The sequence below is a fragment of the Leguminivora glycinivorella genome, chromosome 7 (assembly GCF_023078275.1).
Source record: "Leguminivora glycinivorella isolate SPB_JAAS2020 chromosome 7, LegGlyc_1.1, whole genome shotgun sequence".
NCBI classification, from domain to species: Eukaryota; Metazoa; Arthropoda; class Insecta; order Lepidoptera; family Tortricidae; genus Leguminivora; species Leguminivora glycinivorella.
In genome coordinates, this window is record NC_062977.1 from 18517467 (window position 1) to 18534961 (window position 17495).

General features: G+C 37.7%; 1 protein-coding gene across 1 annotated transcript in view; it reads right to left on the reverse strand.

Moving 5' to 3' along the window:
• Positions 1 to 5469, reverse strand: part of LOC125228116 (laccase-2-like) — a 41967-nt gene extending 36498 nt beyond the window's left edge. Inside the window, exons 1-3 of the mRNA XM_048132570.1 lie at positions 5164 to 5469; positions 2595 to 2694; positions 1270 to 2339 (exon numbers count right to left, since the gene is read on the reverse strand). Of these exons, the coding sequence (XP_047988527.1) occupies positions 1270 to 2339; positions 2595 to 2694; positions 5164 to 5308 (1315 nt within the window). The 5' untranslated portion in view covers positions 5309 to 5469. The remainder of the gene's footprint in view (positions 1 to 1269; positions 2340 to 2594; positions 2695 to 5163) is intronic.
• Positions 5470 to 17495: the final 12026 nt, after the last annotated feature.

The following is a 17495-nucleotide window of genomic DNA, read 5'->3' on the forward strand; positions in this document are numbered from 1 at the left end:
TTTATTTAGTTTAGTCTATGCTACAACAGGGACTTAATTATACTTTCAAACAAAAATAAGGAAAAATAAGATATTCTTCCATTAGCAATTTGAATTAAACATGTAAAATCGGGTAACTCGCGTAAAATTGTCGAAGGTCGCTAGACATGTTTCGCTCCGTAACGAGGAGCATTTTCATTGAGCACGCGCGATGCCGATGGTATCCCGACGCAGATTGCGGGCCGCAGCTCGCTGCGACCGTTGGATACCATCGGCATCGCGCGTGCTCAATGAAAATGCTCCTCGTTACGGAGCGAAACATGTCGAGCGACCTTTGACAATTTTACGTGAGTTACCCGATTTTACATGTTTAATATGTCAGTGTCTCACGATAGTTTTATCATTAGCCATTTGGTTTAATATTATGTAACATAGAAGATTGTTTTAACGTTTAAGTCAGACGTTATAATTATTAACGCCAGCAAGTTGTTTAACAGTTAAAGTGCAGTTAGGTGCCTTTTTTGTTAACTTTGTGCCTTTTACGAGCAAAGTTTTTGTACATTTCAGATTATGCTAGTCGTGTCGTCTGTGAAAAAAACTTACTTAGTGAACTTAGTTAAGTGAGTCCGGATTTGAGCCAAGAAGAAATTTTAAAGTCAGTTGATGAGCAATTGTTGGTTTTATGTTCAGCAATAACAAAAACAATAAAATAAATGTTAAAATAAAAGCTGATGCGTTCTCGCTTTGTGAATGTTTACCTCCATTTTTATGAATATTAAGTAAAATTCACATTGTAGGTATCTATTGCCCCTTTCACCGCTTTCTGTTTCTTTTGTTAAGTTAAAAGAATAAAGCATTTATAATTGAGTTTATTGCTCGTAACTTCATAACTCTCACAGACATAAAAAGACGACCTTGGGTTGGGAGGCGCTGTCCTACATAACCTAACAAATAACAAAAGTCAGTATGTCGACGACACTTCTTTGTGGTGTTGTAAGCGTGAATGCCATCTAAGATGCCTAGTCTGGCCATGGATATAACGTAATGTAACTTGTTTAGTACCGCTTCAATGCAATGCATGTTTTGGTGTTTCAGTGTTGTTAAATCACGTTGGACAAATTGTTGCAAATACTTGCCGTTACGCTACAACGAATTAGTAATGTAAATAGATACCGTAAATACTTGTGTAAACAAGTAAACTAGTTATAAATTCCAGTCGAGTTTTCTCTATGTGTTTGTCTGGGGTAACGTTTCGAAATCTAATTAAAAACTTTATCTAATTATACTCACCAACTCGTTTCGCCGAAATTCGTCTGGTGGAATAATTGAAAGGCACATATATTATCTTTTCAATAACTCCAGCTAGCTCCGCTGGAAGTTTATCCGCCGCGCGCAGCTCGTCCAAACATAACACACTCGCGACGGAGCACCGGCCACTGCTCACAGTCGATAACTCGCGCACTTCGGAAACCTCGTTCTGTTCGTGTAACACTTTGTTCCCTTTATTCACGTACACCAACTCCGCCACACCTTCCAAGTTCTCTTGGCAAACTTTATCAGCAACAACTTTGATTTTATACACGCCGGGAGCTTTATTTGCATCCAAAATGAAATCTGCTCGCTCCCCTCGTCCCATTTCTATTGAATCCACATATTCAGGCTTTATTCTGTGGCCGTCCAATGTGACGACTCGCATTTGATGCTCTTCTATTGATAATTTTACAGAGCAGCTCTTAGAACCTCCACCATAGGCCAAACGGAATCGATATTTTTTTCCAGATTCAACTTTAAACTTCGATAAAGGGACATCTGGAGAATCTGCAGTTTTCCCTTTACCGTTAATCAGCAGTGATTCGGCATTAGGATTTTTTGAATTCAGTTCAGCAAGCGGTCCCATAGAGTGACCCCACTCCGCTATAAATATGGTATGTTCGGTAGCATCGACATCGTATAGTTTACGTAAGGGATCTAGTTTCGGAGACTGTCGAACGATGAAGGCGCCAGCGAGCCCATCGGCGGCGTCAGCGGCGGCATGCGCGTGGTACATGTGAGTTCCGACTTCTGACGCTCGGAATTTGTACTGGAACGTTGTGTACGCCGGCTGCGGGCATTGGGTGAGCATGGGAGCTCCATCCATGAAGGGCGTTTCTTTCTGCGGCTGACCCCGCCAGTGCATGGCCAGTGCATGTGCTGGAGCACGATGCACGACGTCTACCACAAGGATGTCGTTGTGGCAGACGTGTAAGGGAGGTGCAGGCAGTTCTCTATTTATCGTTAGCACTCCTCTTTCCCGACCGTCTGCAGAAATACACATTGCAGGACATTCCTCCCCGTTTTTTTCAGTGCAGCTCCCACATGACCTGCAATTAAAAATAGTTAATACACGTCAGTCAGTTCAAACTGCATAACGGCTTTCTAAAGTACCTATTTATAACAATGGGTTTTGTAACGTAATAAAAATAGATAGAAGAATAAAATGCCAGTCATGCGAAAACGTCTCCACAAAAAGCCTCTACATAACCGTACCTAACTATTTGGATTTTATTTTTGCATTAGCGATGTCAAAGTGAATGTTAGTTCAATAAAGTATCTCGTCATGTTAAGTCAACACTCACTTGCTGAGAGTCTTATAGACTTCGATGACCAGCTTAACTCTGCAGATCATAGGCCAATCCAGTTCGTTACATTCGCGATCGCAGTTCTCGAAATACTCCTCTGAAATAGCAAAAATAATAATTTTAGACATTAGCTAGCTTTAAGTTTGGTCTTAGTTTCTTATATAATTATGTAAATATGTTCATGTAAATAAATTATAAAATTAAATATAGGTAATCAATTGAAATAGATATCATACACGAAAGAAAAAACGACAAGGCCCACTGGTGGCCGAGCCGGGAATCGAACCAATCAGCTTACGCGGCTAATTATCACTAGACCACCCGCCCGCCGTAATTTCTTCTGATGAGGCTAGGCGCCTTTTGACCAACTATTCTATAAAATAATTTGATTTATTGCCTATTTGTTTAAATATATTTAGTTACTAGTTAGGTAATTGATTTCAGGATTCAAAAATACTACCTAATTACGTATACATTGAAATAATTATCATTTTAGTCAAAATTTTAAAAGCTTTAAGTTTCCTTTCATATCTTTTCAACAAAAAATGTGCATTTATATAAACAATATTATAAACGGTAATATTGAAATGAACATGTATACCAGCCTAGGGTTAATAACACGACATAAATGAATACCTACGTTACTAAAAAGAAAACATTTTCGGATATTTAGAAGTAGGTAATTAATTACCTACATAACTAAACACTGAAAATTATTACATTTATTAATTAAATTTTTTGAAAAAAACCCCGACCGCAACATAGTACCTAGACCCATTTTCATGAAACATGGCTAAGAACACTCCCGACTAACTCAGCCCTCAGACAAAAAAAACAAATCTAAATCGGTTCATCCCTTCGGGAGCTACGATGCCACAGACAGACACAAACACACATAGACAGAACAAACAAACAGACAGACAGACACGTCGAACTTAGTGACCGGCCACACCAGAGCGTCGCGTGTCTCGGGGCGCGCAACGGGCGTCCGCGCCACGCCGCTTCAGTGTAATTCAAAAAACGCCTCCTCAGTACATTTTGTATAGGAAAGACAAGACGCGCCGCTTGGCGGCGCGCCTTACGTCCTTCCTAGACAAAATGACAATTACAAACGGACGTCCTTTGCGACAGACACGCGACACGTGGGAACGAACTTATAACACCCCTTCGTTTTTGCGTCGGGGGTTAAAAAGAAGATTACACCTCTAAAAATGTTAATTCATGCAAACAAACAACCTCGTCGGTACCTAATGGAAACCGTACCCAAATCACCGGAAAACTTTATTACCTACTTACATAACAATAATTATAGGATTGAGAACGATATTATTAAATCAAATTCTTGACAGGGTGCGTAGCCGAATGGCACAAACGCTCACGAAACGAAACGCTCGTGCGTATTGGAGTGACAGAGCCAGACTACGTTTCGTGGCGTTTCGTTTTCGTTTCGCGTCGCAGAAATGCCATTCGGCTACGGGGCTAGGACTTGAGGTGCCCTAGACTTATGAGTCAATACAGACAGAGTATCTACATACAACCCAATTGCAACTTACTGTTCCATATTTGGTCGTTTAAAGTCACTAGTGACACGTATTTGAGTCCAAATTCAAACAAATTATCGAAATGTCATATGCGGTAAATAGGGGCCTGAGCGCCATGTCGGCCTGCAGTTCCCAAACAAGTTGCAGTTAGCCCTACATTATCTAAAATTTCAGACACAATGAGGGTATTGTAGGACATTCTTACACGGAGTGACGGAGCCCCACGGTTTGCTCAAGAAGGCTTGTATTGTGGGTACCCATACAATTTATATAATATACAAATACTACATAGAAAACATCCATGACTCAGGAACTAATATCTGTCCTCACTGCCCCCCAGTCGAGATTTACCCTGCTGTACCTTATTAAGAATTTTTCGTATAAAATGTAAGTGATAAAAGTAAAACGATGAAAATAAAAAAAAAACATTAATTCATAAAATTTAGTATTGTCTTCGGTTACCGCGATAGTTACTCATGAAATAAAACTATGGAAACGGATTAAATCGCGTATAATGAATTTAAAATACATCCCGAACGCTGAAAAGAGTTCGAAACGTCGGGATGTATTTTAAATTCATTATACGCGATTTAATCCGTTTCCATAGTTTTATTTCATAAAATTTAGGTTATTATTAGGTCTCTAGGAAAGTTAGACAAATTAAAGTTATCGGACAGCTGTAGATCCTTATCAAATCTAATTTAAGAGGGCCGTAAAAGTCAGTTTTCTTAATAGTCTATTTAAATCAGACTACTTAAGTACGACTTGGCAGAAACTTTTAAGTAGATTTTATATCTATTAAATTTCAATCTAAAGTTTAGGTAATGAATTAGATTTAAGTGTTCTTCATATTTAGATATAATAACCTGCCGTTTTCCGAGTAAACATCTTAATTGTAAAGGAATAGGTGTAGAAAAGTATGAAAGTTTTACGGTTAAAAGTTTAACCATCTTCTAGGCGAAGAAAGACGCAAAAATATCTGTAACAAAAGGGTTAAAATGACGCTTAAGTTTCGTGATACACACCTGGCATCGGCGTGTAGTACACCACACAGATCACACACGCTATAATAACACACAACACAAATATCCTTTGCAAGGACATGAGCATATAGTTCGGTTTCGCCATCGGCGCACTGCACGCGTCAATCAACTTCTTCTCAGACTCCATGGTTATTTTTTTTAAATCGCTATAAAATTTTTAATGGCCTTAATTAACGGCTCGTTTACATTTTCGGCATCAAACGAAAGTGAACGTCTCCGAAGTGCTCAAACGGCCATACTCGTAGCGCGCGACCACGCGAGTCGACCAGCCGGTGGTGACTGGGAACCAGTCGAACGCTTGCAACACCGAGGAGCACCTCGGCCTTTGGAGCCGTCTTGCAGTTCCAATTCGGAAGTATACCGAGAGTAAACTCTCACTGTGCTATTATGCAACTGGTTATGTAATCTTTATTAAATTGTACGGCGAAATAAGGGCGACTGCATTGGTAGCGTGTAACTGTTACATTCTGGTAAAACTAGGCTGACACACTAGTGACTGCCAGCATGAAGCTTGGACTTGGGGAGTCACCTCATATACCCTTACCTACATTATTGTTCCTAATACCACATCGTAGTGACGAGCGAGGTATTGCAAGCTCAAGAGTACCTACTAACAATTCTGATTTAGAAAAAAGTACAAAAGACGGTCAAAGATAATTTACATCCTGATTACCGTTGCAAAATTAAAGGTAAGGTAATTTAAGGTCGTAATGGTGGAGGAATATTGTTCCAGCACTTAGTTGCCTGATATTTAAAACTAATACTTCTGAGGGAAAGAAGGAAGGAGTGATGTGAAGCTACTAATTTCTTGCTGATCGATCTAAGGCCATTCATAGTTACTTATGCCATAATATTAGTCGTGTTCCGATATTTACGTTCCTGTAAGTGTGTAGTAATAACCGAACGCAAATGTACATACCAATTCCCATTTTCCATAGTAGTTATTGTTTGGCAAATATAACATTGAAAGGCACAGCCCAGTGGCCAGGGGGCTCCTCCACTTGGAACAATTCTTGTTTCTTATATGTAGGTATTAGAATTTGCTTGCTATGTATTAAAATAGCCGCAATTCCGTGTAGGTAAGGTACCCAAATACCTAAACAAGATATTCTATTCTATAGATGTGAGTTCCCTATTGTCATTTGGGGCGCCTATCAAAGTTAGTGTATGGCCTAAGTGCACGCTCATATTTGGCGTGCAGCGGGGTGGAGCATGCAGCGTGCATGTCAAACAATTGAGACCTCAGACGAAGGATACTATAGACTTGACGTAAGCATACACCCGTAAGGGACAGATATAGAATAATGGAGCGAATTTAAGAAGTACTTTAAAAATGGCTGACAGTTTACCATAAACAACCTACGTAATTTGGGCGGATAATAAGCTTGACAAGTCACGTAGTTATTGTTTGCCACAAACTGTTTGTGGCAGCGGCAGAAAAGTGAAACTATGACAAAGACAAAAAATAACATTTTGCTGCATCTGTCACTCTTATTATAATTTGTATGTGACCATCTCGTTCGGTAGTGGTATTATTATTTGGCTGTCTAGTCTATAGTATCCTTTGTTTAAGATTGAGACTCATACAAGTGTCCTGAGTCGACGCTGCGTAGAGTGGCCGCACGCTCGCCCGCTCCGCTGCACGCCCCGCCGAACGCTCCGCTCCGAGCGCGTTCACTCAGGCCTTGGTCCGTTTTCAAATCCGATCCGATATCGTATGTCGGACGGAGTTCAATAGAAAAAATTCAAGATGGCGCCTGTAATGTATGGGATATCGGTCCGACATCCGATATCAGATCGGATAATGTTATTATCTGAAAGATAAAACGCACTCCTACAAAATTCTTACAAAGAAACGAGCCGCACGTGCGCGGCGTCCGGTGATAGGGTTACCAACCCATATAACCATAATCGGTCGCCGTTCCTACGCAAATCCTCCTATTTTGTGTACACACAGGTCTTCGGGTCTCAATGCTTAGTCGCAGTACGGTCGACGTTTAGTCGCGGCGACCCAAATGGGGACGATTGGTAAAAGGCACAAATGGTTACAGAAGTGACAGAAGTGTGCACTACGCGTGCACACATTGTTACCGTTTGGCGACTACTTTCCCAAAATCATTCGTTCATTTCATTCTTTTCAAATGGCGACTGTCAGAGACGTCAAAGTAAAAAAGAAAATAAAATCATTTGACATTAAAATGTAATGGCGTAAGAATTTGTTAAAGATAAATATTGTTTGCATTTGTAATATAATGTGGGCTAATTACCATGGCCAATTAAATTGCTCGAGTGATTTCATAAAATAAGTCTAAATTTATCAACGCGCCATCAATTTACCTCAGTTTAACCAGTAATAATATTATTGACTACTCGGTGTTTGCGTGTTATGGAGATTGATTGGTGAAGTTTTAGTGCTCTGGTGCATATACTATACTGAAATAATAAAAATAATGCCTAGAAAACCAATAAAGTTGTTAAAATATGGATTAAGACGGTAATATTCCATGTAAAAAACAGTCGCCAAACGGTCACCAAACGGTCAACAAACGGTCGCAAAATGGTCGCAGCGTACACGCGTGACCGAAAGCAGAATGGCTTCTTGTATTCATTTTTTTCAGGTATCCTCAAACTTTATAAACAATTAAATATGCCGTCGCACTCAGTTGCCCTCACTAAAGAAGATTAAAAAAAAATTGTAACGTGCGTACCGAGCTGCTGGGTTGTAAAGGATCGGGGATCATATTATTATGGTCTTCTATAGAGCAACTAGTATTGTGCGGCATTTCACAATTGACACTTGTTGAAGTAGTCTTCATTAATATTACTATCAACATTCATTTCAGCGATCTGTACTTCTTTTGTCAAGATTTTTGTATAGATAAGTGTCTACAAATTTGTAATGTTAAAGAGACATAAATAAAACGTAGTAGAGTAAATAATGTGTTTTTTTTTGTAACCCAAACAAAATAATTGTAGATACGAGTGCGGAAAAGAGGAAAATCGATACGAGTAGCAATAAATTAATACACGAACGAAGGGAGTGTTTTAAATCGACACGAGTTGTGAATGTCCTTTTCGCACGTGTATCGTACGACGATTTTCAGTACGTAAATCTAAGCTAAGAGTTTCGACCAGACAAGAAATGAATCATTGCTTGATTTGCTCGCACTACTGCTTTAAAAAAAGCAGCTTCTGTACTGAAAAAAACTATCATTGCGCAACAGAAATTCTATTAATATCACAGTAAATACTCTATTTCATTTGATTCCTACTTTTATTATGTAACTGTAAAGCAACACTACACTTCATTTTTATCAATAAGAATTAAAAATTATATATTTAATACATTAAGTAACTATAAAGTGCTTATCTATTTGTATTATCATTCTGCACTTTTCTTAACTTTCCCACATTTCTATAAAATGTCGAAGAGTGCTTAAATGGTCGTCGTCGTTTATTATTATTTAATTCGCTCATATTTAAATGATTCAAAGCAACCAGTCCACAACTTCACAAGACAGTTTGAGAAACCTTCGTATTTCAGATTGTCATTTGCGGATACAGTGGTTTAGGAGCAGTTCGGTAATCAGACCTACACATGTGTGTACAAATTCTGTCCATGTCACTGTCAGAAACCGTTCTGACAGTGACAATGACAGCCACAAATTCGTCCACATGTTGTTACCGTTATGTGTGCAAACGTCGACTAATAAAGTGTCGTTAAAAGTCATTCTGACAGTGACATTGACAGCCACAAATTCGTACACATTTTGTTACCGTAACGAGTGCACACGACGACTACATTTTGTTATTGTATCAATACGGTCGCATTGTTTGCACGCCGTTACCACGCGTTATGTCACATTTGACAGTTAGTTACTGATTTGAAGATTTTGCGACTGAAATGGTTGTATGGGAATGGATTCAAACGAATTAATACTCATATAAAATGTTATACTATTATATTCAAGTCTTGGGTACTTTCTAGGTATACATATATTATACTGTATTTATATATTTTTTCACCACACCAACTGGTAAAGTCTTTCTTTGCTATTCGAAAACAGATAGCAAAATTGTATTTTATCCACAAGGGGGCAAAGTAATTTCATACAAATTTTAACTCGATGTCTTAATCTGGCTGCTAGATTTTACCTATAAATGATGATTTTGAATCATAAATATTGAATAAATTGATGGATTTCATTTATTTTGATGTTTTATAGTCAGTATTTTGTTCGTGTTGGTGTGGTGAAAAATTTTGTGTTTCACTCGGTGGCAAAGTTTGTTTAACCTTCGTGCCTTGATACCCTCGCAACGCTCAAGATTCCACTTTTTGAACCACTCGCTACGCTCGCGGTTCAATATTGGAATCTTTCGCTTGCTCAAGTATCAATATTGGCACGTGCGGTTAAACAACTACTTTGCCCCCTTGTAAAACAAATAACTATTGTTCAAGTTGTACTATTATATATTCTGTGGTTCAAGCCTTATTGAACTTTTCCGTGGGACTTAATGGTATAATAATAAATCTTAGTCGCCAGTACCTTACTACTGTGATAGTTATTTGTTTTACAAGGGGGCAAAGTTGTTGTTTAACCGCACGGGCCAATATTGATACCCGAGCAAGCGAAAGATTCCAATATTGAACCGCGAGTGTAGCGAGTGGTTCAAAAAGTGGAATCTTGAGCGTTGCGAGAGTATCAAGGCACGAAGATTAAACAAACTTTGCCACCGAGTGAAACACAAAATTTTTCACCACACCAACACTATGAAAATATGAACTGTAAAACATCAAAATAAATAAACCCATATAACCATAATCGGTCGCCGTTCCTACGCAAATCCTCCTATTTTGTGTACACACAGGTCTTCGGGTCTCAATGTTTAGTCGCAGTACGGTCGACGTTTAGTCGCGGCGACCCAAATGGGGACGATTGGTAACAGGCTCAAATGGTCACAGAAGTGACAGAAGTGTGCACTACGCGTGCACACATTGTTACCGTTTGGCGACTACTTTCCGAAAATCATTCGTTCATTTCATTCTTTTCAAATGGCGACTGTCAGAGACGTCAAAGTAAAAAAGAAATAAAACCATTTGACATTAAAATGTAATGGCGTAAGAATTTGTTAAAGATAAATATTGTTTGCATTTGTAATATAATGTGGGCTAATTACCATGGCCAATTAAATTGCTCGAGTGATTTCATAAAATAAGTCTAAATTTATCAACGCGCCATCAATTTACCTCAGTTTAAGAGCGTTATAACATTTCGGCGTCGGGCGAAATTAGGTATTTTACCCGCCGCGCGAGCCCAATATGCCGACCCTTTCTAGCACGTCTTATCACTCGCTCGCACTACAATAATGGACAAAACAATCTTGATCCTTTCTATGGAATTTTGATAACAACCACAATCTACTATCTCGATATAAACTTTTGGTTTCTAATAAACATTATTTTGTACGAAAATACGAGAATATAGCGCGAAATAATATCAATTATGTTAAAATTTATTTAAAAAATTAAAGTAATAATTATAAAAGTAGATCCCATCCCAAATATTTGCTTTTGTTATATGATAAGTATTAAAGTATAATTATATTAATATGATGATAAAATAAGACAAATACAATTCTAATTACTTCAAGGTGGTGCTCAGGGTCTGATGATGGAGCCAGATGGTGGTCACCAATACCAATGAACAATATGACTATACAACTTCGTGGTTTACATGTCATTCTAGCATTTTCACTTTCACATTTCAAGTGCATATACCACGAGTATAGGTTTTCGGGTGTGCTGATTTAAAAATTAATGACCGATTTGGAATCTGACATTGCTGACTGTCACTTTGACACAAAAGTCGTCATGGGTGTCGTAAAATAGGTTTTAGGGGTGCTGATTCCAAAATTAATGGCCAATGTGGAATCTGACATTGCTGACTGTCACTTTGACACAAAAGTCGTCATGGGTGTCGTCAAATAGGTTTGCGGGGGTGCTGATTCCAAAATTAATGAACAATGTGGAATCTGACATTGCTGACTGTCACTTTGACACAAAAGTCGTCATGGGTGTCGTAAAATAGGTTTTAGGTGGTGCTGATTCCAAAATTAATGACCAATGTGGAATCTGACATTGCTGACTGTCACTTTGACACAAAAGTCATCATGGGTGTCGTCAAATAGGTTTGCGGGGGTGCTGATTCCAAAATTAATGAACAATGTGGAATCTGACATTGCTGACTGTCACTTTGACACAAAAGTCGTCATGGGTGTCGTAAAATTGGTTTTAGGGGGTGCTGATTCCAAAATTAATGAGCAATGTGGAATCTAACATTGCTGACTGCCACTTTGACACAAAAGTCATCATGGGTGTCGTAAAATAGGTTTTAGGGGGTGCTGATTCCAAAAATAATGACTGTGACTAATGTGGAATCTAACATTGCTGACTGTCACTTTGACACAAAAGTCGTCATGGGTGTCGTCAAATAGGTTTCCGGAGGTGCTGATTTGAAAATTAATGACCGATTTGGAATCTTGACATTGCTGACTGTCACTTTGACACAAAAGTCGTCATGGGTGTCTTCAAAAAGGTTTCCGGGGGTGTTGATTCCAAAATTAACGACTATTTTGGAATCTCACAGTGCTAATTGTAATTTTGACACAAAAGGAATCATGGGTGTAGTCAAATAGTTTTTAGGGGGCACTGATTCCAAAATTAATAAAATGATTTAAAAAGTAATGACCGATTTGGAACCTGACATTGCACAGTACCCCTGGAAAGGAAACCTATTTGACGACACCCATAACGACTTTTATGTCAAAGTGACAGTCAGCAATGTCAGATTCCAAATTGATCATTAATATTGAGATCAGTACCCATGAAAACCTATTTGAAGACACCCATGATCACTTTTGTGTCAAAGTGATAGTCAACAGTGTCAGATTCCAAATTGGTCATTAGTTTTCAAACACCTCCGGATACCTATTTGACGACACCCATGACGACTTTTGTGTCAAAGTGACAGTCAGCAATGTCAGATTCCAAATTGGTCACTAATTTTGGAATCAGCACCCCTAAAACCTATTTTACGACACCCATGACGACTTTTGTGTCAAAGTGACAGTCAGCAATGTCAGATTGAACATTGGTCATTAATTTTGGAATCAGCACCCCCTAAAACCTATTTTACGACACCCATGACGACTTTTGTGTCAGAGTGACAGTCAGCAATGTCAGATTGAACATTGGTCATTAATTTTGGAATCAGCACCCCCTAAAACCTATTTTACGACACCCATGACGACTTTTGTGTCAAAGTGACAGTCAGCAATGTCAGATTCCATATTGGTCATTAATTTTGGAATCAGCACCCCCTAAAACCTATTTTACGACACCCATGACGACTTTTGTGTCAAAGTGACAGTCAGCAATGTCAGATTCCAAATTGGTCATTAATTTTGGAATCAGCACCCCCTAAAACCTATTTTACGACACCCATGACGACTTTTGTGTCAAAGTGACAGTCAGCAATGTCAGATTGAACATTAGTCATTAATTTTGGAATCAGCACCTCCTAAAACCTATTTTACGACACCCATGACGACTTTTGTGTCAAAGTGACAGTCAGCAATGTCAGATTCCACATTGGTCATTAATTTTGGAATCAGCACCCCCTAAAACCTATTTTACGACACCCATGACGACTTTTGTGTCAAAGTGACAGTCAGCAATGTCAGATTCCAAATTGGTCATTCATTTTGGAATCAGCACCCCCTAAAACCTATTTTACGACACCCATGACGACTTTTGTGTCAGAGTGACAGTCAGCAATGTCAGATTGAACATTAGTCATTAATTTTGGAATCAGCACCTCCTAAAACCTATTTTACGACACCCATGACGACTTTTGTGTCAAAGTGACAGTCAGCAATCTGAGGTACTACATATTCGTAATCTGAAAGTAATCAAGTCAATAATTTCAGTTATTTTGAATCGACTATGATTCCGAATTATTGGTAATAGTAATGATTGTATAGATGATTAGTGATTCCTTTACATGTAATGGTAATTTACCGTTTCACTTGATTACATTACAAGTAATCTGACACCCAGTAGTGTCAGATTACAAAGTAAAATCAAGTAATCGTGTAATCCGGAATCGATTACGATTTCCCCATCTCTGGGTTTAGTTATATGGTTCATTGGTACTGGTGACCACCATCTGGCTCCATCATCAGACCCTGAGTACCACCTCTTGTCAAAGGTCTTGTTGAGACGAACCCAACGAGCCTAAACACGAAGTCGTTTACTTACATGGTTCACTGGTACTGGTGACCACCTTCTGGCTCCATCATCAGATCCCGAGTACCATCTTGATGTGTCTTATCATCTTGACCGTATTGTAATTTTCACATTTTTATCATCACAACGTTGTAATACTTTAACATTTAAACATAACAAAGTATTACAAAAACAAATATTTACGGATCTAGGATCAAATTCGTTGGTCGCTGTTTACACACACACAATGCGAGGATAGCCCGTGTAGAAACAAGGCGTCCGACCCACACAACAATAAATATTCTCGACGTTTGCGATGAAAACTCGGAGACCAAAGTGACATACGTCTTACCTCCTCGAGCTCCGGCGCGGCACTGAAATCGCAGGCGTCCGTCGCCGGTAAAATAGCGACAGGAAGGCTAGTTTTCAAAAAATTGGCAAAAAATCATGATAAAATATTATAACGACAAATGGATAACAGCAGTTTAAGCACATTGTGCAGATTATTTATATACTAAAATAACTTCGATAACATGTAGATTTTCGGAGAAATGATCACTTGTTTCGATGTATTTTCAAGACAAAATTGAGTTCGTTTTACTTTCAATTTCTCAATTTCAAAGGATTAAATGATAAATATTGTTTAATGGGCCTTAAGTACAAGATATTTGGAACTTAAATTTACCTCATTTATGAGAGTGATCTTATCAAATTGTACATAATAAGAGCTCCGAATTCTGTGCTTCACGCGGTTTTTCCTAAACGAGCATCAGAAAAACAATCATTACTAATTGAAAAAGCTTTTTTTTTCATATGTTTTTTATTTAACCGACAGTTAATAAGATGTTCTAACTGAAACAAGTACTTTCACTGTCTTTTAGTATGAGTAAAGTGTACAATTTTGTCGATAAATATTGTGCATTTTACAATATATCGCCTTTTTTTGTCATAGCGCTCTTAACCAGTAATAATATTATTGACTACTCGGTGTTTGCGTGTTATGTATATTGATTGGTGAAGTTTTAGTGCTCCGGTCATCGATCTAAACTACCTAGATGCACCATCACGGCTTAGAATGTGTCCGCAGCAAATTGTGCTTGAAAATGTTCTAAGCACAATTGGGCGGTCAGTAGCGCTTCATCCGCCGTGTCGGCAACATGCCTAAGTGCTCCGTAAAAAAGTGCAAAAATAACACCTTATATACGTTGAAAAAGGATGACGTATCGTATTTCCGGTAAGTAATTGTTAATAATTTTATAATGTTATGCATTTGTGGTCAAAATGGCTTCCTAACTTACAAAAAACATTTATTTTCTAGAATAATTAAAGTAAATTCCTTGATTTGGTCTTACGCAGTTTGTCTCTTTCTCTCGCGCTATACTAGTAATGAGCGGACGGCGACAAAAGATGGATGAAGTGGAACATAGTTAAAAATGGAATGATGGAGTCGCTAATTTATATTTTTTGTAAAAGAAGCCTATTTCATATTAATAATGTATGTATTTATTTATTATTATGGACCAATAAGTCTGAAATAAATGATTTCAATTCAATAATATTAATAAATTACTTTAATTATAAAAAGAAACAACCCGGGAATAGCAAATTCGTTTTTAAGTAATAAAAAAGCTTTTTATTCCAGATTCCCAAAACAAGACGTTGAAAGGGAAAAATGGCGCAAGATTATAGCTGAGGAGCGGATAGAAGATTTACCCAAACAAAGCTTTGAAAGAAATTATACGTAGAATAATAAATTAATGTCATCGTTCAATTCTTCTTTGTTTTAATAGCTACTTAATTCATATTCTCCAAGTGCACCCTCACACACACCACATACAATCCCTCAACTGTTTACCTTCACATAATCGCTACACATACACTCACTACACGCACACACACACACACACACACACATATGTTATATATATACATACCTACACACACACACACATATATATATATATATATATATATATACCTCAGTTGACTCTATTTAATAATGCAAACATTGCAAAACGTGGAGATATTAATCAGTTCAGTTGCAATTGTTCCCCAGTCCAAATTGTCCCGCCGTACCTTATATATTTTTTTGTTTGAGATAATATCAATAAAAATATCGTACAGTAAAAACTCATTTTTTTTCGCTTAAAATACGCAACATCTCGAAAAATGTTATACCAAACGTTTTGTTCCTTAAGAAATTTTCTATCTAATAGGATTTTTTAAAACAGTTTTTCGCAAAAATACCGCAAATTTCCTCATTCTCGCCTTTCATCTCATAGCGCGACTCCCATGATGCCTCTGTCCATCCTCGTTCCCAATGTAAAAATGGCGTTTAGATTGTTGCAGCGCAAACGAAATTAAACTTAAGTTGGTTGCAATAAGACGTAGATTTTTTTAAAAATATGCACACCTGCGATCTGCGGTAATAAAATTTTATGGCTTTCGCGATGATCACATTCATTAATGTCATAACCGCCAATTGCTTGCATTTGAAATTGAACTTTAAGTACTAAGAAATAACGTTGTTTTTGTAAAAAAATGAAAGTAGTTTTTACTACATTGCGAAGTTTTCGTTTGTCAACTGGACGCACACATTTGCAACTAAGCGATCGGACACTTTTGAGTGCCGAATTTGTAGGTGATAGTGTATCTAGAGAAGTTTAAATCGATGGCTCCGGTGCATACACTATACTGAAATATTAAAAATAATGCCTAGAAAACCAATAAAGTTGTTAAAATATGGATTAAGACGGTAATATTCCATGTAAAAAACAGTCGCCAAACGGTCACCAAACGGTCGACAAACGGTCGCAAAATGGTCGCAGCGTACACGCGTGACCGAAAGCTGTTTTCAAAATGGCGTAATTCTTGTATTATTTTTTTCCAGGTATCCTCAAACTTTATAAACAATTAAATATGCCGTCGTACTCAGTTGCCCTCACTAAAGAAGATTTAAAAAAAAATGTAACGTGCGTACCGAGCTGCTGGGTTGTAAAGGATCGGGGATCATATTATTATGGTCTTCTATAGAGCAACTAGTATTTTGCGGCATTTCACAATTGACACTTGTTGAAGTAGTCGTCAATAATATTACTATCAACATTAATTTCAGCGATCTGTACTTCTTTTGTCAAGATTTTTGTATAGATAAGTGTCTACAAATTTGTAATGTTAAAGAGACATAAATAAAACGTAGTAGAGTAAATAAAATGTTTTTTTTTTGTAACCCAAACAAAATACTTGTAGATACGAGTGCGGAAAAGAGGAAAATCGATACGAGTAGCGATAAATTAATACACGAACGAAGGGAGTGTTTTAAATCGACACGAGTTGTGAATGTCCTTTTCGCACGTGTATCGTATGACGATTTTCAGTACCTAAATCCAAGCTAAGAGTTTCGACCAGACAAGAAATGAATCATTGCTTGATTTGCTCGCACTACTGCGTGTAAAAAGCAGCATCTGTACTGAAAAAACTATCATTGCGCAACAGAAATTCTATTAATATCACAGTAAATACTCTATTTCATTTGATTCCTACTTTTATTGTGTAAAGCAACACTGCACTTCATTTTTATCAATAAGAATTAATAATTATATATTTAATACATTAAGTAACTATAAAGTGCTTATCTATTTGTATTATCATTCTGCACTTTTCTTAACTTTCCCACATTTCTATAAAATGTCGAAGAGTGCTTAAATGGTCGTCGTCGTTTATTATTATTTAATTCGCTCATATTTAAATGATTCAAAGCAACCAGTCCACAACTTCACAAGAAAGTTTGAGAAACCTTCGTATTTCAGATTGTCATTTGCGGTTACAGTGGTTTAGGAGCAGTTCGGTAATCAGACCTACACATGTGTGTACAAATTCTGTCAATGTCACTGTCAGAAACCGTTCTGACAGTGACAATGACAGCCACAAATTCGTCCACATGTTGTTACCGTTATGTGTGCAAACGTCGACTAATAAAGTGTCGTTAAAAGTCATTCTGACAGTGACATTGACAGCCACAAATTCG